The 25,589-nt window shown below is 38.7% G+C and overlaps 2 protein-coding genes across 3 annotated transcripts in view; one reads left to right on the plus strand and one right to left on the minus strand.

Moving 5' to 3' along the window:
* The first annotated feature begins 5,108 nt into the window (after positions 1-5,108).
* Positions 5,109-14,159, plus strand: sfr1 (SWI5-dependent homologous recombination repair protein 1). Of its 2 annotated transcripts, none has more exons than XM_034184203.1 (3): positions 5,109-5,408; positions 5,541-5,879; positions 13,957-14,159. In XM_034184203.1, exons 1-3 carry the CDS (start codon positions 5,313-5,315, stop codon positions 14,143-14,145), a joined length of 624 nt encoding a protein of 207 aa, XP_034040094.1. In that variant the 5' UTR covers positions 5,109-5,312; the 3' UTR covers positions 14,146-14,159. The 2 variants fall into 2 exon arrangements, with proteins under 2 accessions (XP_034040094.1, XP_034040096.1); XM_034184205.1 differs by having other exon boundaries at positions 5,553-5,879.
* An 8-nt stretch (positions 14,160-14,167) lies between these two features.
* cfap43 (cilia and flagella associated protein 43) overlaps positions 14,168-25,589 on the minus strand; it is a 76,071-nt gene continuing 64,649 nt past the window's right edge. Inside the window, exons 32-37 of the mRNA XM_034184197.1 lie at positions 18,517-18,629; positions 17,657-17,816; positions 17,168-17,332; positions 14,926-15,006; positions 14,689-14,845; positions 14,168-14,483 (exon numbers count right to left, since the gene is read on the minus strand). Of these exons, the coding sequence (XP_034040088.1) occupies positions 14,308-14,483; positions 14,689-14,845; positions 14,926-15,006; positions 17,168-17,332; positions 17,657-17,816; positions 18,517-18,629 (852 nt within the window). The 3' untranslated portion in view covers positions 14,168-14,307. The remainder of the gene's footprint in view (positions 14,484-14,688; positions 14,846-14,925; positions 15,007-17,167; positions 17,333-17,656; positions 17,817-18,516; positions 18,630-25,589) is intronic.

Below are 25,589 nucleotides of genomic sequence, written 5' to 3' on the forward strand. Positions count from 1 at the left end.
TTGGCCCAAAAGATAACATTAGCCTAGCTCTGTAGCATAGGCTAAGTAGCTGATGACGTAAATTACGAGGTATATTCTCGTGAATGTAGTATTTTCCAGAAGTAGGGGTTTTTTATATCAGGTCTTTTCAAATGTCCAAGGGTTCTGAATGTAGCATAAGTGTCATGGTCTGCCTGGTCCTTTGCCCTTTTTTAACTTTGTGTGTAGTTTGTCTAAGCCCCCCCCTCCAGTGGTGCGTTGCAGAACTGAGGAACACCTGTAACTCATCATCTCCTCACACGTGAAGCGTATGAGCGGCTCATCAGGAGCTAACTACTTAAACCCCGGTTTTAAGCTCAGTCTTGGCCAGATTCTTCGTTTTCCATGCCATGAAGCCAGATCATTTATCCTGAGGCCAGATTCTTCCAGGAGCTTCACAGAGCTTCATTGAGATTCCATGACCTTGACCTTGTCTTTCCTGCCACTTCCATGTGCTCTGACATCAGAGCTCTCCTCAGATTGTTTCAAGGTAACCTGGCCAACTCTAATTCCTGTATTAGAGTGTGTTGTTTTCTCTGGTGTTTCTAAACACTCTCCTGTGCAGCTTCCATGTCACAAATGCTCCTGGCTCCACGACTATCTGCACCACGGCTCTCAGCTACAGATCGCATAGCTCCGCCACGCTTCAGTTAAGTTCCTTCATGTTCTGCGAGATTCCGCTCTCATACAGCTCGTGTCCATGACTGTGCAATACTAAGAACTGTTCCAAGAACTATGTCCAAGAACTGTTTTCCTAGAACTATATGAACTCTGATATTGAACCAATAAGAGCTTTCCAAGTCGTTTCTAAAGTCAAGTCCTGCTTAATTGGAACTGCGTCACAAGATGCACTTGACCTCTGACCTCTGAAGACAACTCATGAACTGTGAATGATTCCTGAGCAGCAAACCTTATTTCTTAGACTGTGAACATTATTTCCAGAACTGTGAACTGTCTGTTGTTAAAGGCTTCAGTGTTACGAGTGCAGTCATTCACCTCTCCTCTCCTCCGTTCTCCTAGTTCCTGTTCTCAGCTATGTGCGTCCCACCTGGCCCCGGCTCCAGAACCTTACACTCCAGGATTCCTGTTTGTTCTTCAGACTCCCAAGTCTCTCCGTCTGTGCACTGCTGCTCCCAGATGTTCCACCACTACAAGTGGGCCTTGTCTTGGCTCAGCAGGCCCTCTACCCAGTGCAGAACTGTTCACTTGTTTATTGTAAATAACTCTCATTTCGTTCACAACCAGTTCTGTTCTTTGCTCCCAGCGTTTAAGTCCATCACCTGTAACGGTCCGTCTGGACCCCTAACCATAACAATAAGTCAGCAAAGAAAGAGGCAGAGATGACTTTGACACCAATGACTGACCTTTGGCAAATTTGATCTTGAGGGGCAATTTCAGAACTCATCCCATTTGTGTGCCAAGTGTGATGCAACTTGGACTGGAAACAAATTTTATCATTATTCCCAATGACCTTGAATCCAGTGATTGGCCTTTGGGAAGTCTGTCACTTGGGCAATTCCAAAATCCACCTAGATATGTGTGTCAGGTTTGGTGGACATTAGGTTGAAAATCATAATTAAGACTTGTGTCCCCAATGACCTTGACCGCTGTCAAAACAAACCTTTCATGAGCAGTTCTAGAGTTGACTGTCATCTACATATCTAGTTTGAAGGAAATTGATCAAAGGAGCTGGGATGAGTGTGGGGACAGGTGGCCGATAAACTATAAACTTTACCCTTGACCCCAATGACCTTGAGCTTTGCTTAGAAAATAAACCTTTAGGGTAAATCTGGGGTCAACCCACATGCACACAGCATTGACACGGATACTGAGTTTGAACTATAAATCACTTTTTGACTCCTGTTTTTAAAAGTGTCATTCAAATAAACCTGCTTATTTGAAATCTTCCTCATCCCAGAAACACCATAAACTGTGTTAACTGACACTAATTTAATATCAACTCAGCTCAGCTCACACCAAAGATCTCTAAGGTTGAGCTGAAAAAAAAAAAAAAAATCTATGCTCAAATAAATAATCCATACCTTTTCTTCACAACTGAAGATTGTTTGCATTGAAATGTGTTTAAGTGAAAATCATCTTTATGGGCAGCAAGAGAGGAATAAATAACACAGATATGAGGTTTTTCTGTTGTTGTTGTTATTGTTTGCTAACACAGCGCATCATATTTAGTGACAATACAGGCATTGCCACCCTGTTATTCACTTCAATAAGCCCATATCAGAAATGTTCTGCATGAATGGTAGGAGTCCAAACAGAGTACATCGCATCAGCCATTCCAAAAAAACAAAAAGATCTTCTGACTCACACATACCGGTTATCTTCACCACCAGCCAAGTTCAATTCATGCATATAAAATGTTCAAAATCTCCGTTCCTTAGGGTGTGTAGTTTGAGGTGTTCAAGTCTCGGTTGGATCATGTTGGGTTTCAAGTCACGTCTTATTTTTTTTTTTCTCTCCAGGCTACTGAAACACACAAATAAACTGTACAATATAAGCAGCAGCCTCAAAACAAACCCATACAAAGGATGAGTCCACAGGGATTTAAAATAAACCCTTCACTGAAGATGAGCAAGGCTCGATGAAAAGATATGACGCAGAACAGTAGAAACCAAGTAACAGTCTGTATATATGTGTCAACAAATGTGAACAAGCGTGTGTGTGTGTGTGTGTCAAAATCTGTGGGAACATGTTCTTTCCAGTTCTTTGCTTTTTCTCTGTTTTCTTCTTGGAGTGTGTGTGTGTGTGTGTGTGTGTGTGTGTGTGTGTGTGTGTGTGTGTGTGTGTGTGTGTGTGTGTGTGTGTGTGTGTGTGTGGTGTGTGTGTGTGTGTGTGTGTGTGGGTTATACTTTATATAATATATAAATTTATATAAATTACAACAGTTGAATTTTAAAATGTCATGATTACAGTTATTAGTACCGACTATGAAACATTAATCTGTAATTGTGAGATGCAAAGTTATAATTATAAGTAAGAACAGAGTTACTATATCTTATATTTAAAATATCTGGTTTAGCTCATGCTAACTGAAAACATTAGCAACTATTAATACAAAGTTATGAGATGCTAACTTATAACTAAGGGAACTTTCACACTTACGACCCAGACCTGGATCAGCCTACACTTGACCCCAAAGGTCAACAGTAGTGTGAACACAGCGTACCGTAGCCATGTATAAATCAACGAAATGTGCCCAGGTCCACTTGAAAAGGTGGTCTCGAGTACAACTTGTGTATTCAGGTACAGTTTGCACCTGGTGTGCAAACAAGCTGTACCAAAATATGGAAGTGGACTGCTATTTCGGTGACGACATAACTGCTATATGATATGGCCGTGAAATAACTTCTCTGGTCTGCTGAAGTAATTAAATGATACTGTAAATTTGGGTGGATGAAAATATCACAACTGAATGCTACACACAAAAAAATCAGAGATTCTTACAATAATTCAAGAGTATTTCCATGTATTTGTGGTGGGTTTACAAGAAATGCTGCATAAAGAGGACTCGGATACAGAACAATGTCGTAACGACAAAATTGTACTCAAGCACAGTATGAATTGTACCTCATATGAAAATACCAAAAAAGTAGTAACATGCTGCTTTGCAAGATTCTGTCATAAATCTGAAATACCCAGTCACAACTTCAAAATGCTGAGTCACAGTTATGATATGCTGATACACGATTATTATGAACTAAGGCTGTTGTTTGCCAATACCTATTTTTGGCACCCATCTTTTTAGGATTTTGGCAAAATAGATAAATAAATAAATTGGATACCTAATTGGGGCCTCAAATTGCATGTAATCTGTAGTAAAAGCAGTGCTGTAGTAGAACATTGTGAGCAATCAGGAAAATTTTAACCATGTTTAAAAAAAATTCTGATCCCCCCCAAAAAATGAATAATCAAATTTAATTGTTGCAGATTGAGGTAATGTCTCGAAAGAGGTGAAAGTGGACAATCAGGTAGAGACAATGCAATAATCAAGACCTCCCGTTCTCTGAGCAGACGCCTCCTTCTGATTTTCGTTCGCAACATGAAATACATGAATAGCACATTGTGAGCTTCAACAAAGACATATTTGAGATATTTACAAAGAAATTTTAGCTTTCTGGAAACATATGGGGAAAAATGCGAAAAGATGAAGCAGTGTTTTGGTGTTGTGTAAAAAGGATAAAAACCATATCTCTGGAATTGGATGTAATTGACAACAATTGGTTTCAAGCTAATGTAATTGGATAAAGAATAGCAGTTAATAGTAACAACTATGATTACATACAAAGTTTGACAAAGATATAAAAGAATGGGTCTGATTTCCTGAATTTTGGAATCAGGATGGAAATTGGGGCCAAAAGTAATCAAGATACAACCCTTATTTGTGGAAGATAATGAGATGCTATCTAAATCCGCCATAATTTTGTAATACAGTGACATCACTATAAGATTTGAGCCATAATGTTATGCCAAGTCACACAAGATGTTAATGTCAGTACAAAATGCAAAACATAAGACCAGTATCTCTAATTATGAGTCACTCTCTTTAGTATCTCTGTGCCGAGTGTCCCTTTGGCCTTCTTTAGCCACTGGATGCACACAATTCACCTGGCTGTGGGAGAAAGATAGTTCATTTTGAGAGGTGGGGATGGACTGGTTCTCTGCCTGGGTGGTTGCCATCCAGGATTCAAGGTGGTTACATGGTGTTAACGCGGTGGTGACCCTAGCACCCTTGCATGTTGACAGACTGCAGTGTTGCGTGATTATATTTCATAACTGCTATTACTATGTATATAATAATTATGATGGTATTTTATGGTTTTTTATTGTTTATTTGGAAAAGTATGTCAAAATGCACATAAAAACAAGAGCTTGTTTCTTCTCTATATAAAAAAAAACACTGATGATAACAAAGTGATGACAAAACACTACTTAATAATCATGGGAACTCTACGTGCTGATTTATTTATTTGTTTTCATATTCAAATGGCGAATGAGTGAACGCACCAGCATTAACTACAATTCCCATGACTCCTGTCGGTAATAAGTCATGAAATTCTGTCCAATCATCGGCTAACGAGGCTTTCTTGAGTCGCAAAAGGCGGAAAAACATAAACTTAGTCTGATCGTTTATACTTTACTAAGGGCTTTGTGAGAATTCTGTAGATCTCTCACCAGTTAGCGCAAACGCGCTATTTTGTTGTTGTTTTTATTTGTCCCCGAAGTTATCGTGCGTGTTGAAGAACTAACAGCTTTATGCTACAGCTGGAAGCTAACTGATGGAGGTCACTCCTAAAGCTGACAGATCCAAAAATCCGCATTCTACACCCTGTGATTCAGAGGAGTCAAGCCCCTATCAAACTAAAGACGGAAAAGTAAGCTGTAACATCATAAACTATCTGGATCATATGACTGTCAGTTCAAATCATGTGAAAATGTGTCATGCATCATAATTAAATTCAGAAATGCTCACATTTGACCCTGCTGCTGTGTGTTTGTGTGTCCAGTGTCATCTGAAGCTGAGCTCCTCGCTGAAGGAGAGACTGAGGAGATCACGGCGCTCCTTCACCTCGCCCATCTCTGTGGCCAAACGCCTTTGTGTTGATCAGGAACTTGATGGTCAACAAGTCTCTGCAGGTTCCACAGACACTGTGAACAATCCTCCAGTGATCAGCCACAGTGTTCATGTAAACAGAAATGAGGCACAATCGGGCTGTGAAAGTTTTCCTGGAGGTGTTTTTGACTCACCAGACTTTGTACAGCAACGAGTCCGACTCAGAAGAGCAGTTCGAGACAAGACGGAGAAGTTGCGCAGATTGAAGATGGTGAAGATGTACAGAAGCAAGGTATCAAACAAAAGTGAAATAGAAGTATAAAGTACAATCTGCAGGCAGGTACAGAGGTATTTGGACAGTCATAATAATATCTTCATTTAGAACATTCAGGAAAATACATTTTTAAGTGGCCTGCAGTACTAATTTCCCAATAAAAACAGTTTAAATAATACACAGTTAAATTAAAATGATAAAACAGCTTACATTAAAACCAAATATAGACAATATGAACATAAAACACTTATTTATTTGTAGTTTACACATTTTTTTTGTAATATTTTAAGATTGGGTTTATAGGACTCAACAGAGCTTGACCTTTTTACGTCCAGTGGAAAATTATTCCACAAAACTAGCATGAAAAGGCATCCTGTGGATGACTTCTTCACTTTGGGAACACAGTGCATAAACAAAATTTTTATAATTTTACCTTTCTGCATCACTACAATGGAGTTCAAATGAAACAGGATGTGCATATTATGTAGATTTGAAAATTTAGGTCAAGAACTTTAACAAAAGACTGTTGCTATTGAAATGGTACCATACACAATTTCAATTTATTTTCCTTTATATAGCGCCAAATCACAACAGAGTTGCCTCAAAGCGCTTCACACAGGTAAGGTCTAACCTTATCAACCCCCCAGAGTAACAGTGGTAAGGAAAAACTCCCATTGAGGAAGAAACCTCAAGCAGACCAGACTCAAAGGGGTGACCCTCTGCTTGGGCCATGCTACAAACATAAATTACAGAACAATTCACAGAACAATTCACGGACAAATATACAAGAAATGCTATTGGCGCACAGGACAGGAGGATCGCCAACACGAATACAACTCCCATCTCTGGATGGAGCTGCACCTTAAACAGAGAGAAAATACAGAATCAGGCATCAGAAAGACAAAAAAAAATACTGTATAATTTGCCATCATTAAACAACAAGAAAAACAGAGAAATACTAAGGTGATCGCCGGCTACTAGCCCTAAGCTTCACTAAAAGACCCAGAATTTAGGTAAAGTTGAGGCCGCAGCCCGCTCCAATTACTAATAAATGAATTGAAAGAGTAAAAAGCATAAAACAAAACTGTACCAGTATGCTAGCCATATGAAAGGGAAAATAAGTGCATCTTAAATGTGGACTTGAAAGTCTCTACAGAATCTGACTGTTTTATTGACGCAGGGAGATCATTGCACAGAATAGGGGCACGATAAGAGAAAGCTCTGTGACCCGCAGACTTCTTATTCACCTTAGGGACACAAAGTAGTCCTACACCCTGAGAACGTAAAGCCCGGGCCGGTACGTAAGGTTTAATTAGGTCAGCTAGGTAGGGAGGTGCCAGTCCATGAATAATTTTATAGGTTAGTAGCAGAACCTTAAAATCTGATCTCACTGGGACAGGAAGCCAGTGAAGGGATGCCAAAATGGGTGTAATGTGGTCGAACTTTCTGCTTCGTGTCAAAAGTCTGGCTGCAATATGTGCCCAAGGGGTGCTATATAAAGGGAGAAAAGCAGGGGGCCTAAGACAGACCCCTGAGGAACCCCAAATTTCATGTCACTAAGGTTAGAGGTAGAGGTACACAAACCGGAAGTTGCTATTAGTATGGCACCCACTGTTATTTAAACTACCCAACACCATGGTTTACAGACAACCGTGGCCACAACCATAACCCAAAGTTTTGAGCTTGGAGTTTGTCAGTTGCCCACTGTCTAGCTTTGATGCCATGATCTCCCTCTTTATCGCAAGATAATCATGGTGGTTTCTTTTTAGATAACGTATGAAGTGGGGGAATATGGGACCGTATTTCACTTGCAACAATAACATCACATTTATTGTCTATAGCTGCTTATTCCACTTAAAGTTCCTGCAGGTGTAGGGGGCCTTGGGCTGGATCAATCCCAACAGTCATTGGGTGAGCGAGGGGTAATCTGTGGACAGGCCACCTGTCCATTGCAAGGTCAGCATATATCAACAAATGCATTCACACGACCACTCACACCTAGGGATGGGTATTGATAAGATTTTATCAATATTCATGCCATTTTTGATTCCGCTTATCGATCCAATTCCTTATCGATACCTCCTGTGAATTTTCTGTGTACTAAAAGTAGGCTTTACAGGTTTTCTATGTCAGCATTTTAAATTGGTCACTGGATCCTTGATCTCTGGACATAAATAAAAATTAGTAAAATCTGTCAACGAACATATATAACATACATAACATCTGTCAAAAGCATTTCCTTTCAGACATTTTGGCATGAATGTCACTCCGTACCTCTCGTTTGTTTCTCGCAACAAGACAGGAGTCCCAGTTAGTAACTTTAATCTGCACAAAAGTGACTCATGATTGACATATTCAGGGATGAAAGTGGTGAAAAACAAAAAAGTTGAAACCCAAAATTCCCCAACACCACCTGCACGAAAATGTTTGAATTCTAAAAGCTTTGAAATGCAATCTGGGACTATTCCAGACAATAAACTGGAGTGAGTGCAGAACCCATTTTGGTGAGGAAAAAAACAACAACTTTCTTTATTCAAATTCATTCCAGTAGTATTCTCCTCTTACTAGGATGCAACAGTTTTCTATCTTGTCAGATAGTTCTGAAAGAAATCATTGAAGAAATTAACAAATTGAAAATATGGTTTGACCGAAACAAATTGTCATTAAACTTAAATCAAACAGGGATGAAGTGGAGGTGTAAGAGTCACTCTGTGTTCACAGGAAACAGTTATTTCTATATGTATTTATTTATGTTCATTGTTAGTTGGTTTTATCTTTTCTGTTGTTTTGTTTTATTAGGTTCTTTTTGTCCCTTTCTCTAAAACTGTATTGTAGCATTATTAGTTATTATTACTATTCTTGTTGTTGCTGTTGCTATTATTATTAATTAATAATATAATAATATAAATAAATAAAAAAATGACAATTTGTAATACATTTGACTCTTTTACAACGACAAACACTGAGCCATTAATTATTATACAGAAAACAAATGTACACAAACGTGCTGAGACATGAACAGCTTAATGCTAACGTTAACATTGAAAATGCCATAGACATGCTAACTAATTAGCATCGTCCCTTTTTTTTTTTTTTTTTAACCCACATGGCGCTTGCGCCGCGAGGCGGGGTATTTAGCATCCGAGTTGTCCATCCATCCGTGCTTCTGTCTGTCTGTCTGTCCGGCCGCAATTCGTTCGGCACCTATTGCTCGCAAAAACTTCATATTTGGTGGGTACATGCTTTGGAGGAGTACATCGCATGGGTCTGAAGGCCGGTGACTTTGACCTACTTTCCAAGGTCACCAATGATCACAACTGCCAAATCCTTTGCCGCAATGTAGCTCAGCACCTATTGCTCGCAGAAACTTCATATTTGATGGGTACATGCCTTGGAAGCGTACTTTGCATGGGTTCGAAGGTCGGTGGCCTTGACCTCCTTCTCAAGGTCAACAATGGTCACAACTGTCAAATCCTTCGCCTGAAATTTGTTCGCTGCAATGTACCTCAGCAACTATTGCTTGCAAAAACTTCATATTTGGTGGGTACATGCCTTGGAGGAGTATTTCGCATGGGTTCGAAGGCCGGTGACCTTGACCTACTTTTAAAAAAAATGACCAATAGTTGCATTTGTTCGAAGGCTACCGACTTTTTATGGTCAGTGTTGGCCATATCCTCTAAATAAATATAATGTCAGTCTCCAGTTTTTCCACTGTGTATCCCAGTTTACATCAAACACATGAGGGTTTAAACAAATACCTACCCCACACGTACATATTACTGCAATTTACATGGAAAATAGTACTGCGCGCAGGGCATTTCGTGACAAATGTTAAGTTATAAAATACATCTATGAACTGTTTCAGAAGACCATAACAGGTCAATTTAACATAAAAAAGGTAAATATTACAGACATGCGCCTTGTAGGGTTTTAGCGGGGAAAAATTAAGATAAAGCGAAATAAAACAAAGAACCAACGAAGCAGCAGATCGAAGTACTACTTCATTGTTCAAGGTTCAAAGCAAAGCCGCGCTGCAGAGACGGTTGATTACAGAACCTGGTGCAGGGTCTCTAATCAATGTAGAGAAATGATAATTTTCCTGGCAAACACCCCCAAAACAACGGCCACTCTGAAGGAATGATGAGGGAATCGTTAAGCAAAAAGGTTATTGATGTTGATGGATCGAATCACTTCTTAACGATACGCGAAAAGAACTGGTTCCCGATACCCATCCCTACTCACACCTGTCATCAATTCAAAGGGTCCAATTCAACAAACCTGCATGTCTTTGGAAGTTGGAGGCAGCCAGAGCACTTAGAGCGCACACCCCGGTGGGGTGTTAGTGATGTACTCTTTAATTGTGAAAATCACTGAGTTTTTAAAATGCTTATCACAGAGCGTTCTCTTTTTTTATGACATCATGTAAGTTTTATAAGTCCGCGGACACTGATCTGTGTGTTACAGATACAAATCAGTTTCCTCGCATCCGCAGAGTTACGCAGAGGAAAAATGCCACTCTAAGCGTACCTGTTACGACAGTTGTCGTAAAGCAGGACTTGTTGGTTGCTGCGGCGACGCTATGTGGCTCGTGTGCGACGCTTAAGCTAAACTTAGCATGTGGACATCCCAAACTTTTAGAGCTTTCAAGTTTTTAAAAGATTTGTGCAGCATGTCTGTATCACGGACCGATGTCACACAGAGTGAAGATGGCGAAAAAGACTGAAAAAGTCTTTATAAGGACAAGAATCTGTGGACTTGTTGCTGGCTTCATCAACACACCTGAAAGATAAAAGAAATGGGAAAAGTGAACTGTGCTCTCTCGGGAAACACGGTAAGAATTTTTCTCTCCCTGAAAAATAAACATTCTGCTGTTCAAACAGGATTTTAGGCAAGATTATGTGACTTTTTTTTTCCACTACTCTAGACTTTCTTTCATTGTAAAAAACACATTGTGGCTTTGAATGGATTTAGGCTGCATGAATTTACACAAGAATATAAATGACTTTTTACTATAAGGTATGTTATTGATATTTTACCATGATTTTCCAAATATTCTACAAGCTTTAGCTGTGGTTTTTGAAATGCTGTAACAGTCTTTTCAGTCTTCATAATTTTCATGTAGTTTAATTGTTCTGAGTTAATGCATAATTTGGTTTACAATTAAAAGTAAAATCATTCCAGGTCCTACTTCCATGTCATATTCTGTTATTTAGACATCACCATTGACAGGTCAAATAAAAGGTTGAATGTGGGATCATTTAAATATCCACAAATTTTGAGATTTGTTCTTCCAGGAGATGCTGAAAAAGTATCATTAGATAAAAATTTAATTCTGGGGCCCCACAGGGCCCTAGACCCCGGCTCCTGGGGAGCTGCACCCCACCCCCCCCCACGAAAATTTTCCTCGGCTTTCTCAATTTTCATTTCACAGCCCTGTTGGAGGGAGCCCATGCAAACACAAAGAACATGCAAAATCCACACAAAAAGGGTCAGGTCAGAATCGAATGGGTTAGGGTTACGATTAGAGTAAGGGTTGGGTTGGTTTGGGTTGTTTTTTGAAACACACAAAAAGTTGTGAAGGCAATGTGGTTGCTAAGTGGTTAGTGCACTTGTGTCCAAAACAGAAAGTTCCCAGTTCAAGACTACCCATTCTACATGGAATAGGGAGTTGTGTCAGGAATTCTGCCAAATCCACAGGCAGATCCACGGATCCATTATGGTGACCACAAGCAGAAGGGGAGAAGCTGAAACTGAGGGAAACATGAATATTTCCAAATAACTGAATATGCCTTGGACTTCACTTACATCAGTCATTATATGGTACTCTATAGTAAATCTAGAGTAGGCAAGTCTCATAAACTTAATGAATGTGTAACACGGAGACTAATGAGGAAAGCCACCAAGACCCCCGTAACAACTCTGCGGCTGTGATTGGAGAAATCGTGTGCAGTGCAACTTTTTGTGTTTTGCTTCATAACTCACTTCATGGTGGAGTGTCACAGAGAATTTTGTACACTAAATCGAACCAAATCTTGGCTCACGTTTCTCATGTGGCTTTTGCCAAAAGCTAAAATTTCACTATTCTCCTTTTTTTCCCACATTCACTCAGTTTTTGAGATCTTCGTATTCTAGAAGGATATTCTTTGTGTTTCTTGATGATTGATATGAATGAAATATAAAGGACATAAAGTGGAGAGAGAGAGAGAGCAGGACAGGAAATAATTTTCTGATATATTTCATTGGGATGCAGCTAACAGTTATTTTCATTATCAATTAAGCTGTTAGATGTTTTAGTCCATAAAATATCAGAAATGTGAAAAATATCGATTAGTGTTTTTCAAAGCCCAAGCTGACATCCTCACGTCCTGTTTTGTCCTCAACCCAAAGATAATTGAGATTACTGTCAGAGGAGGAAAGAAACTAGTAGTAAAACCAGAAAATAGTCACATTTAAGAAGCTGAAATTTAACATAAATAAAAGGCTCAAAACGATTATAAAAATTGTTAGTCATTAATCTACTAATTGATTAATTGTTGCAGCTCCAGTCAGTATTAAGAGTCATTTTTTTTAAGGATCAGGAGGGCTGTGATTAAAGCCGACTCGGATTTCAACAAAACATGGCTCAGAGATGGAACCTACCAAGAAACGCACTTTCCCAAAATTTTTCGCTCAAAAACCAAACGGTGACCTTGGCAGGGGTCATCAAAGTTCAATGCAAAAATACGCAAAAACTGATATTTCGTTAAATTCCCATCTTTCAGGTGGTGTAACATTCAGCGCCATCAAGTCCCCAAGCTAGTTTAAGTATCAAATGACTTATAGAGGCAAATTGAAGACATGCTTGCTAACCCAGTTGCATGAATTACTACATGAATGCATGTATGATCTGATGATATTTTCTTTTGATTCCCTTATGTACAGTCAATCTAATACATGTGTATTGGTATCAGTCGCTATGGAAACAAGCTTGTGAACATGTCCTGTTCAATAGAACATAAGAATTTTCCTGAAGTTATTTTTTCCATACCTAAATCCTCAAGTCTGCCAAGGGAAAAAGCAATTTGAGGCATATTCAAGTAAGTCATGCATGAACTCTTGACCTGCAGATGACAAATTTAGAGACAATATCTGACCAATGACCTGATTTTAAAGGGGAGTCCCCAAAATTCTACCAACTGTTATATAAAGTAGAGATGTTGGTTTATCCACGCCTGCAAATTTCGTTAAAAAGGCTGATGGTGCGGGCCACCAGGTGGCACTAAACTTCCTCAAAATTGGGCAAATCGAGAACTTTGGCACCCCCTGGTGGCCAGCACCATCAAGGCCCCAATATTTGTTCAGTTGCATTTGATAGAGTAGGGCCTATATTTGTTGATAACATTGAAATCTGGTTGGGGTCTTGATGGTGCTGTGGGCCTTTAAATACAGTCAATTTTGCAAAATGACCAGACTTTGAGCGCCCCCAATATTCAGCGCCATTGATCCCCAAACCAAATATGTATATAGAATGAAAGAGTCTGCCTCCGTATGTCATTTCATAGTTAAAATAGCTTGGAGACTTGATGGCGCTGAATGTTACAGCACTTAAAAGATGGGAATTTAATGAAATATCAGTTTTTGCGTATTTTTGCCTTGAACTTTGATGACCCCTGGCAAGGTCACCATTTGGTTTTTGGTCGAGAAAGTTTGTTTCTTGGTAGGTTCCATCTCTGAGCCAAGTTTCATTATAATCTGAGTCAGCTTGAATCACACCCTAACGTAAACCTGACTGAACTTTAAAAATATTGGCTCTTAACAGTAATTTTTATATTTAGAATTATGCTTGTGTATCCAGTTACTTTTGGCTTCTGAAAATGGAGGGACTGTTTGTAAGAAATGGCTGTAATTCCTAACTCTTTAAACTGATATTTTTGTTCAATGCCTTGATTTAAAACTGACAGTCCACACTACAAGCACCTCTTTTTTGTTTTTATTTCAACTCCATTGTGTTGGTGTACAGAGGCAACACCACAAAACCATCACTGTCCAAATACTTATGGACCTGGCTGTACCCTGCAGTGGCTCAGTTTATACCACATTTACTGTCTCTTTGTAGAATGACTTAACACAGCTACAAACATTGATTGACAAGTGGCGGAGTTGTGCCCAGGCTGCATTGAATGAGCTCCAGACAGCACTTCCTGTGGACGGACGAAAGGCCAGCTTGTCTGAGCTAATCGACCTCTTTGGTCTGGATGATGGCATTCTGCACTACGACCGTACCGAGGAGGACTTCACTACCTAAATATGCTTTAAAAATCAACAACACACGGTATTCAGAGGTTCAAGTGTTTTTTTTATTTGTTCTTGCTGTTCCATTGTTATTTCATGTTATTTTTTTGTTGTTGTAAATTTCATGCATTTCTGGTCTACTTGTGTGAATAAAGGCCATGTTGAAAAGCTTTACTTAGTTGTCCTTGAACATATCAAATGTAGGAAAGTTCCTCCTCTGCAACCGGCCCACCTCTGCACGGAGGAAAGTCAGCTCCTCCTCCAGTGTTCGGGCCAAATCCTTCAGTTTCCTATTCTGAACAATTTCCTTGAAGCGTGCGTCTGTTTTTGTTTCATGGTCGCTCTCTGCAGCTAAATGTAAAAACACAAGTCAGGATTTCAGTCAGAACAGGAGGGAAACGGGAGGAGTTAAGGCTGCTCTTTGATTTATTCTGACCCTTAACCAAATCAATTTGCTACAGAAAAACCAACTATGCAGCTGCCAGACAAAAAGTTCAGTTATTTCCACCAAGGTGGTAGATGCACATCCCTGAGCAATTTAAAGTCACTGCCTTACCGAACATTTCACAGATATGTCTCCTCTCAGCCACAGCCAATTGCATATTGGGCAGCTTCTGCTGGTCAAAAACCGCATTTTGCTCAGCTTTCTTTGCAGTCTTCTGCTTTAGCACTGCAATCTTTCTCTGGCGTTGCTCCACATTCTTTTGATGAATCTGAAATCAGAACAATACAATGTGGAATACGCTATGGAATGATCTTATTAGATTAGTGAATAATACGACTTTTCTGATACCTTTTGCTGGAATTCTATAGTTTTCTCTAAAGTGACTAACTGCTGGGTCACACGACTCTTACGATCTGTCTTCCTGAGATACTGGAAAGGAGTAGGTGAAAAGTTAACGTGTAAGAAGAAAGAAGTTTGGGTAACTAAGAAGAGAAACGAACACAAACTGTCTTCAACAAGCATTCGCACCTACAGACAAACTGCTTTGGTTTGTTTGTTAGGAGTGATACTTTACCATACTGTCACTTTTACAGGGGTTTTCAAAGTGTGAGAGAGTGAGCCCCCCCGAGAACAAATGAATAGCTGCACACTCCCCACCCGACACACATACACACAATTTCAACATCTTTGTGTGTTTCTTTTTATTCTTTGACATGTTAAACACATTTTAAACATATTTGTGTTTTTTAAGGAACAGTCTGTGCATTTACACATTTCAGACCCTTTTTAAACATGTTTTTAAAATTCTTCTATTTTTACCTTTTGTCATATTTTAAACATTGTTTTTTTTTAACATTTAAACATTTCTGTGTGTTTTTAATCATCTTTGGCATAACTAACACATTTTAACCAAAATAGTATTAATTCAACTTTTATACATATTTAGTCTCTCATCTAGTCTCACCTCTTGTTTAGTACGAGCAATGAGTCTGGGGCTTTGACGCGCACAGGCAGCTGATGCGGGGATGCACTGTGGAGAGGAGCAAATGAAGATCGTCCTCTACTTTTTTCTTTTTTGGGTTGCCCCAAACTGTCTTCTCACTAGTAGATTTAGGCACTAATTTTTTTTTATTATTTTTTTTTTGCTGATGGTATGTTTAGTTAATCTTTCTTTTTTCCTTTTTTTCCCCCTTCTTCTTTTGTTGGTTAACAGTGTTTACAGTTATTTTTTGTGCTCCCCCTAAAGAGCGCTGCTACCCCCCCACCCCCGCGGGGAGCACACCTCTGTTTGAAAACTGCTGGTGTAAGATGTTTGTGTTAACTGGAGTGATACTACAAGTAGTTGCCGAGTTATTCACAGGGGCTTAAAATAGAGACTACACCTTTACCCTCAGGTGTGAGGGATTAAAGAAAAGTGGGGAGTGGTGACCATTTAAATTTAATATCTGAAATGTGGATGAGTCATCTGTTTCATAATCAAGTGTTTCTGACATTACAACTCCAACAACACACATCCTGAAGAATTTTACTTTTACAGTTTGATCGTGTTTTTGAGAAATCTCAGATTGATAGCCAAGAATTAAAGAAACCATGGAAGTCTCTCTGGGATGGTTTGCCTTTTTTTTTTTGTCTGTGAAATACTGATTCAGTGTACTATATATGAAGACGGTTTGTAAAACTACTTCTCCTACATATAGTACACATTGAATGTGCCTACAACATGGTGAAAACAATGCAGAACTGCTAGATGGATGGATCGATCTATCTATTTAGATGTGAGAGAGCGAGTATCTGTAGATGCAAAATGTTTTTAAGTTCAAAACCACAAGTTTTTAGTTGAGGTCAACATGCACTTGGCTACTTAGGTGTGACCAAAATATGAAAAGAATTTGACAGTTTTCATTTCCTATGTGCATTTTCTGATGTGTTTTGCAGTGAAATTACATTTTCCCCATTTGAGAAAATGGGCTTGTAGTGTTTTGCATCTAAATTTTAATTTATTAACCTTTGAGGCTGAATACTAATATATATATATATATATATATATATATATATATATATATATATATATATATATATATATATATATGGCAATAATTGAAATAACACCAAAACATTCACAAAAATATATAGTAAAATTCTTAAAACAGCTCATTACATTAAAAATGTGCTGAGCCAGTGACGGGTAGATATAAAATAGGTGCCAAACACCTCTAAAAAGTCACCCCACCTGTACCAAACAAAACAGAAAAGAACTGGTTAAACTGTACTTAGATATGTATAAATCCCACATAATTTTGGTGATGAAAATACATAATGCTTTTAGGTGGTCTTTAGCAATACAAAAATGATCTTGCATTTAATCAGGTTGTTACAATAATGTTATTATAGTAATTATATAACAGGCAGCACCAATGTTATTAATCATTTATGGGGTTGGTTTGTTAAGGATAAAAGATTAAAAAGCACACAACTACTTTTTTGGGAAAATGAAATTTGCAAATTGTGTTTGAAGAGAAATACTATGTCAAGTTTGTTCCCCCCCCCCCCCCACACACACACAAAAGTGTAGAATCCTGATGGCACTCACTTCTTGTTGGTCCTCAGAGATTCGCAACTTCTGGATGTCCCTAGCTTTGGTTCGGAGGTCCTCTATCTGCATCCTCAACTTTCTGTGTTCCCACTCCCACTGGATGATACCTTTACGGAAGTTCTTGCGCTTCACCATGCTGGCGATTTTCTGCTCTCCAAGCGTCTGATTACAGAGAAATAATCACTCAGCAAACACATTATTTATTCCACTTGTGTATTCTTGTCTAAATGCTGGGGTGTTCCAGACGACCTGTGCTGTGTTTACTTAAGAGGTCCACTGATAGAGCCTCCGTAGGTGGGGTCACCCACCATCCCTGCTCCAGGAGGTCACCTGCCCTGCATGTGTTCCTCCTACAACTCCAGCTGAGTGGTGTGTCCAGGCTCTCAATTGTCTGAATACACCTGACTTAGTTCATTAGCAGTTGGTGGAGCATGAAAAGGTCAAAGACATGCAGGACAGGGTCAGAGAGCTCCGATGGAGACTCACCCTGACAGTTTTGTTGAGGTCCTCCACCACACTCCTGTGGACGAGCACGGAGTCAGAGTAGTCAGGAGCTAGGCCTGATGGAGTCACCTCCACCTGGCCCTGCTTGATGAGCACCTGAACCATAATGTTCTTCAGGAAACAGGTCTTCTCCTTATGCAGACTGCAGTGAAACATAACACAAACATGTCAGCATTTTAAACTTAAGGGTGATTCTTTAACTACGGGCACTATTGGCCTTGTAAATGTAATTTCCACCACACCATTGCCTTGGGGCAACTGTTTGTTGTGATTTGGCGCTATATACATGTGCTCTGATGTCACTGTTTATCTCCATAGAAACTACCCAAACAATCTTTCATACAAACTGTTTAAAGGGACATTACAGTGTTGTGGTGGAAATTATAGCAATAGTGTGGGACAACTACATTTTGTTTAAAAAAAATCACAACAGTTGTATGACATTGAATACCCCAATTATGTTTTTGTTATTTTACTGATATTTTATTCAGAGATATTTTAAAACATTAGAAAAAACGTTTCTTTACCATTCATTTTTATCATTGAAAATCAAAAGTCTGGGTGTGGGACAAGCACAAAACGGCAATATTTGCATATAATGATGCTGAAAAAAGGTGAAAAAGTCATCATAGACTACTAGAACAAATTTCTTAACACACTTTCATTGTAAAGATAACTATAAAAGTGTGAAATTTCCCCTTTTTTCTGTTTTTCATACAATATGATCAAAGGACATAATAAGTGCCCGTAGTCTAAGAATCACCCTTAAATGTAAACGTTGAGTTCTCACTAATTAAGCAACAATGTGAAAGTGCAGCATTGTGCATAGCTGTCAGACATACTTATCAAGTTCATTTATGATGTTTTTGATTTGGTGTTCAGCAGCCGCTTCTTCAGCACGTCTCTGCTGCAGGAAGGCCTGCATCTCAGCAAGATTCAAAGCATTTACTTTAATCTACAAAATACAAAACAAATAAACTAGAAGGCACCCAGAGAGTGTATATCACTGCCAATGCCACGTTACAGGTCAAATGAAAAAATAAATCATTCATTTTCTAATACATTATCCATCTGCTCACCATTTTTATCATCATTCTCTCAGCATTTTGAGTTAAAAGTTGCAATATGCCAAAGTGGATCTGGATCTCAGTTCCAGAATATATTTCAGATCACCTCTAAAATTGAATCACCTTTTCCCCGGAATATTATCAACCTGCTCACCAGTTTTCATTGAACTCTTGTTTTTTACTTTGTGAGTTTTTGCTGACAAATGTCAGTAAAAATCACCTCCTTGGTGGTAGGAATAAAAGTTATTTTTTATCTTTAACAGAATAACATATGGTATTATTACACCATAGTAAATTTTAAACAAAAAAGTAAACTGCAAAATATGTTCAGTGGCTCAAAAGGTCTCAAATTTACCATAAAATCTACATTATACCATTAAAGGCTGTTAAAATCCTAATTTTCTTATGAACTAGATCTCCTGTGAAAGAGGTGATGTAGTTTTATCATTTTAAAAAGAGCATGTATTTTTCATGATGGAACATTGTCAAATGTTTTCTTATTTATTTATTTATCCTTTACTTATACAGTTGGTCCCTTGAGACTCAACGCCTCATTTGCAAGAGAAACGTGTGTCACATATACAAATTACATTTCCAGAAAACTATTACAACATTGGATAAAATATCACAAATACAACGGCACTGTGATATTATTGATTTTTATATAGAAATATTTATTTATTTATTAGTTTATTTGACAGGGACAATACAATCAGACATAGCTACAAATCAAAGCTTGTAGCTGATGTGATGCATACAGAGTATAGCAACAAGTGGCAATTTACAACTCCCGTCCCTGGTTAGGCTTTTCTACTCTAACACGACCTAAAAAACATCTTAATTTACATTTGAACATCTATAATAAATAGAACAGTGCAATTCAAACTCTCATCTCACTCATCTCATTCATTCATTCTCATATGTTTACTGGTGGGTACAGTTTTGGTTTGATTTAAGCCAAGATTTAAGTTTAAAGGTGAACATTTTCAACTCGTTGACGGCCTTAATATCTGTGGGCAGTGAGTTCCAGAGTTTACAGCTTTTGTAAGAAAAGGCTGACTGTTGGGGATGGTACAGTTATGATTTAAGTTACCTCTTGTCCTGCTGCAGTTTGGTCTCCCTATAAATTCCCTAAGTGGTTCTGGAGCCAAATTGTGGTAGCATTTAAAAAATAATTTTAGAAAACAGAAATTGCTAAAACTGTCAAAACTCAATAAGTTATGTTTGTGAAGAATTTGACAGTGATGATGACGGATTGGTTTTCTGTCCATAATTTTGATTGCTTGATTGTAAAGTGAACCAAAGCGCTTTGTGGCTGAGGGAGCTGCCTGGGCCCATGCTGTCATGCAATAGGAAATATAAGAGAATATCATCCCATGCATGTACAGCAGAGCCGCCTGGTTTGGAATGAAGTGCCTGATAAGTCTAAAACAATTTATATTTCTTTGTATTGTTTTGGATATTTTCTTTATGTGTTCATCAAATTTTAGTTGCGGGTCAAGAACCAATCCTAGATATTTCATTTCATTTCATTTACTTGTATTTCGCTGTTTTGGAAAACTATTTTAAAATTGTGTTCTAATTTTTGTTTTTTGATTGAAAAGCACATAGACACTGTTTTAGTGAGGTTAGGGACTAATTGATTTTTGAAAAGCCACTGACTAACCTCAGCCATACATGCAGATAAAACATCTGCAGCTTGCTCTGGTGTCTTTGCGGGTGCATAAAAAACTGCATCGTCCACGTAAAGTTGGCAGCGAACATCTGAGCAAGATAGTGGAAGGTCATTTATAAAGAGACCAAAAAGCAGTGGTCCCAGTATGGAGCCCTGAGGTATTCCCATCGAGATGTTTATCAGGGAGGATTTATCCTGGGCCACTCTCACACACTGCTGCCTATCCTGCAGGAAAGAGGTGAACCACTGCATCGCCTCCGAGGAAATGTTAAATGTGGACATTTTGGCTAAAAGGAGGCTATGATTGACTGTTTCAAATGCCTTTTTAAGATCCAAAAACACAGCTCCTACCACTTCACCCTTGTCTAGTGAATTTTTAATGTTTTCTATGAAGCAACAGTTGGCGATCTCCGTTGAATACCCTGCTCTAAAGCCAAACTGCTGTGGGTGGAGGAGCTGGTTGGCCTCCAAGTGGTCAGTCAGTTGAGCTGCCACAACTTTTTCAGTAAGTTTTGACAATAAAGGTAAAACTGTTATCAGCCTATAGTTGTGCATAGAGTCCTGGACTCCTGATTTAAAAACTGGGACAATCACAGCTGCTGTGATTGTCAGCAGCTATAACAGCTTTTCATTACTTTTAAAAGTATTACATGCTTTAGGGCCCCTTCACACATAGTACAAATAAGTATAAATCAGGACGAATCACGGTGGAACAGCTCGTATGAGCGAACCACAAAAACATCGAGCTGACGGGCCGGCATGAATGATCCCACTGCGATGGTTTCGTGCACGACACCATCGCAGCAGGAACACAATACGAACAGCTGGTGCGTGTGTAACCACATCACACAGTTGCTGTGAAAAAAAAAAAATATATATATATATAATCCCATGGGATTCGAACCTGCAATTACAAACGCTCTGATTGCCAGCCAGAAACATTACCAGTGTGTTACCATCACTGCCCTGTAAAAGGAGCGGAAAAATGCCTGAAATCATCAAGGAGATAGACGTATAAGAAAAAAAACACACACACACCATAAAAAATACCGCATTGTATTGAATCCCTCTTATCAAGCGGACAATACAAGTATGAATCATCTGTTCCTCTGTAGATGACCCATGCTCACACGTACAGTCATGAAATGACATGAATGATGAAGCAGGGTGCTCTTATCATTATCATATCCACATCTACTGGTCTGACATGTCCGGCCCGACGCATGTCTTGTGGACGGCGCGCCTCAGGACAGACACCACATCATATGGAACAGAGCTCAAATATATATACTTATTGGGAGCAGTGTAGCGGTGCCTAAAACCTTTACACACATTAACAGAATATGCTGTGGACGTGATGAGCTGGTGCTGATAAATCTGACTACAGGAGGAATTCAAAATCATTCAAAATAAATCAGAATTTTCATTCCAATACTTTTTGCTTTGAAACAGTGAGTATGCACATGCAAGAAAGGTGAAGTGCTGTGCACAACATCAAGTTGGATTTGACTCGGATTATTCTGACATTTTGGGAGTCATTTCCGTGTAACTCTGTACACAGTGCAAAATGTGAGCATGTTTGTAGCATATTTGCTTGTGTTGTCGCCCTTTAAATATTTTATCGCTGGGATTGGTAAGATTCCTGTGTGCTTCCACATGTTAATTTGACGTATCTGGCCTTCTTCCCCAAGTTCCCACAACTTTAACCTTTTGACCTTGCACATTGTTTTTAAGCACTGGAATTCTGATAAATAGAGGAACCAATCTTTGATAAGAGAGCTTCTGCACAGTCTCTAGAGGATCTCACAGTGATGAGAGGGCAGCGGTGGGCACAGATAACCAAAAAATTAACTTCGATAACAGATAATAAGATAACTGAAAAGTTATCTTTGATAAAGATAAACCACCCAAAAATGTATCGGAAGTTACAGATAATCGATAACCGATAAATTCCGGTGTTGTCTATGGGACATTTGCAGTTACTAAAGAGCTGAAAGTGATTTTTAACACAATCGCTTTTGAAAGCATCAAAAGACCTAAAGAATAAGCAAGAATGTTTGATCATGCTACTCCCTGCAGGAAACAGCACAGACAAATCCTGGGAGCACCCACAAAATCAACTCTTTACTAATCATAATTTTTCTTTCAACATTCTGCCCCTGCTGGAAGCTCTTGTTTACAACAGCGCTCTCCCCACAGAGACACACCGAGAGCAGCCATAAGGCCAGCTCCCTATCAATTTCAACGCTCCAGTCAGGCGGAGGTCTTGAAAAATAAAGTCATAATAACTTATGTTTTTTTGAAAATACTGATAGAATAACTCCATTAATGTCAATTCTGTCATTTGTACAAAATTAAAATATAACATATATCTTTTAATGTTGAATAAGGCACTAATTCTGATGTTTTGTAACAAACACAGACCACAAAGCATTCTGGGTAAAAGTGCTAAACAGTGATTGGTTCAGTAATCCATTATGTAAACCAACACGTTAATGTGACGTGTGTCGTGTGTTGGTTTAAAGATAAATGTGCTTTTGTAAAATATTCCATTTTTATTTGTAAAAACAGGCATTTTTACGGAGCCCTGGAAGTGTCATCGCAATTGCATGTTTTAAAACGTTTATGATGTTGTAAAACGTGCACTCAATATTAGTAAGTAAGTAAATTTATTTATATAGTGCCTTTCACAGACATAAGGCCATGTACACACGTTGTCAGGTATTTGTAAAACCGAATATCTTACCCTTTCAGTTTGGGGAAAAAACTTCATCCACACACTAAATCCATCCACATCCAACCATATAAATGTGTTGTAATTAGTCTGCCAAACCTTTGGGTGGCGGTACTGATTAAAATTCTATCCAATCAGGAGCCCTATTCTCTTGTTGTCACTTCCACAAAAACTAAAAACATGGCGCCAACCTTGTTCGTGTGGACCGATGAGTCGGAATTACTTCTAACCGTAGTTTTAGAATACAAAGTTAACAAATATATGCACACAAAAAGCGCCTGGACAATGGACAATACCAACACTTTAAGAGCAGCCATGTAATAATGCTGTTATCTGTGGACCCTGAACAGAGTGTCTAAAATGCATTTGTCCAGTCGCGAATGTCTGAAATTACCTTATGCTACCCATAATGTATTGCTGCCTGGCACAGCATGTGCTCACAAAACCTTAAAAATTAGCACATTACTTTAAAACAAAAACATATCTGATATTTTCACTTTATAAACTTCAGACATGACAATAATTTTAAATAACTTGTCTAAAATGAGTGGTTAAAATTTGAACCATAAGTTAAACATGTATGCCTCTGGATGACTTGGTGACATTGTGATTATATTAGTATGGTGTTAAAGGAAATGACTTTTTTTTTGGTCACCAGTTTGCCTTTGCTTACAGACGATAGAGTGGTTTCTGTTTGCAGAGGGTAGAACAACATGCCTATTAGGAAACTTTTAACAGGTAGGTCTCAACAGCTTTAACAGTTTTAAAAATGTTTTTCACTGTTCAGCTTAGTTTAGTATGTTATCGGTCTAAAAGTTATCGGACAGTAATTCATCAGAAGATAATTAGTCCGATGATGGTTTTTAAATTTATCTAAAAAGATAATCCGATAATGAAAACATTATCTTTGATAATTATCTGTTATCGGATTATCGGAAGTGTGCCCACCACTGTGAGAGGGTCATCAAAGCATAACTCAGCTTCAGACCCAAGTCATAAAACCAGGAGACACACTTTCTCCCTCTGGTCCATGGACCAAGCACTTAAGGTGTCCAATTAACAGTTACAATCCAACCACAATATACCACAGCCTACACAAAAATGTGATAGCCAGAGTTAAGGAAGAGTACTTTGAAATGAAATCAGTTACTGAATATAAAACCCAATACAATCAGAATGATGTTGGATTACTTACAACCAAGAATTTGAACTGGTTCGTGTAACAAAAAAAAAAAAAACACTCACAACCACTTACTCCAATTAAGGGTCACTGGGAGGGCTGAAGCCCGGTGTCGCAGAGTGAACGGTCCCCCTAAAAATCGATCGTTTCTGCTTCAAACTGCACTCCAGTCATCATCTATCTCAGCGACTGATATCTGAAGCTTTTTTACAACAATCATTTCCACATAAATTCAGCATTATTTCATCATAAAAGGTGGTGGAAGTGATCAGAGCTAAACGAGCTGCTAGCTGATGCTTTCACTCCGCGTTGGACACTTCAAAGCATCACAGAATTTCGCCTCCTTTCTGCTTAAAACAGCCTCGTTTCTGCTTAAAACTGACTTTAGAATCATTTAAGAGGTTTTACCTTTATCATCTGATGGTTAATAATCTCATGAATCCATTTGATTGCTTTGGGTGAAGAGACTCCCTTTCAAACATGCCGCTGTGGTCCAAAATGCCGCATGCGCAGATGCAAAAGTCGAACCGATTTTTTGGTGCGGACCATTCAGTCTGCGACACTGGCAGTCATAGAGTATGATGCAGGGTACACCCTGGACAGGACGCCATTCTGTCACAGGGCACATATAGACAAACAAACACAATCACACTTGCACACACACCTACTGGCAATTTAAAGTTTCTAATTCACCTAACGTGTATGGCTTTGGATGTGGGAGGAAGCCGGAGCACACGGAGGGAACCATCAACACAGACACAACAAAGTGAATTTAGTAATCATAGTAGCTTAACAAATAGGTTGCATCATGTTTTTTTTAACCAAAATAAATTGGAACTATCTTTTGACCCCTGTACAAACTGAAATTGTTCTTTGTCACCATTTGTGCCCTATTTACCCAATATCTCCAAAACAGTCAGTCACAGACAGGCCAGTCTATCCTTTTTGGAATCTTTATGATGAGACAAATACTGTGGTACAGTTCTCAACATGATTGGAGCATTTTTAAAAACCTTGACTGACTCCTACCGGGTTATAGCTACCATCCTGGAATAGCTACTAAACTTGTTTTTGTAGGCCGTTGTATATGGCACCTTCAGTGGTACAGATTAGGTCCAAATTGGTTTCAAGCTCATGGACTACTCTTAAATCTGTCATCATCTGTTTATAATCAGAAAACTTACAATTCAGATATAAAAGCAACAGTGGTCTATCTACCACAACTCCAGATTTCAGAGCTGAATACACAGCAGTGGTGT

Source organism: Thalassophryne amazonica, chromosome 13, assembly GCF_902500255.1.
Source record: "Thalassophryne amazonica chromosome 13, fThaAma1.1, whole genome shotgun sequence".
NCBI classification, from domain to species: Eukaryota; Metazoa; Chordata; class Actinopteri; order Batrachoidiformes; family Batrachoididae; genus Thalassophryne; species Thalassophryne amazonica.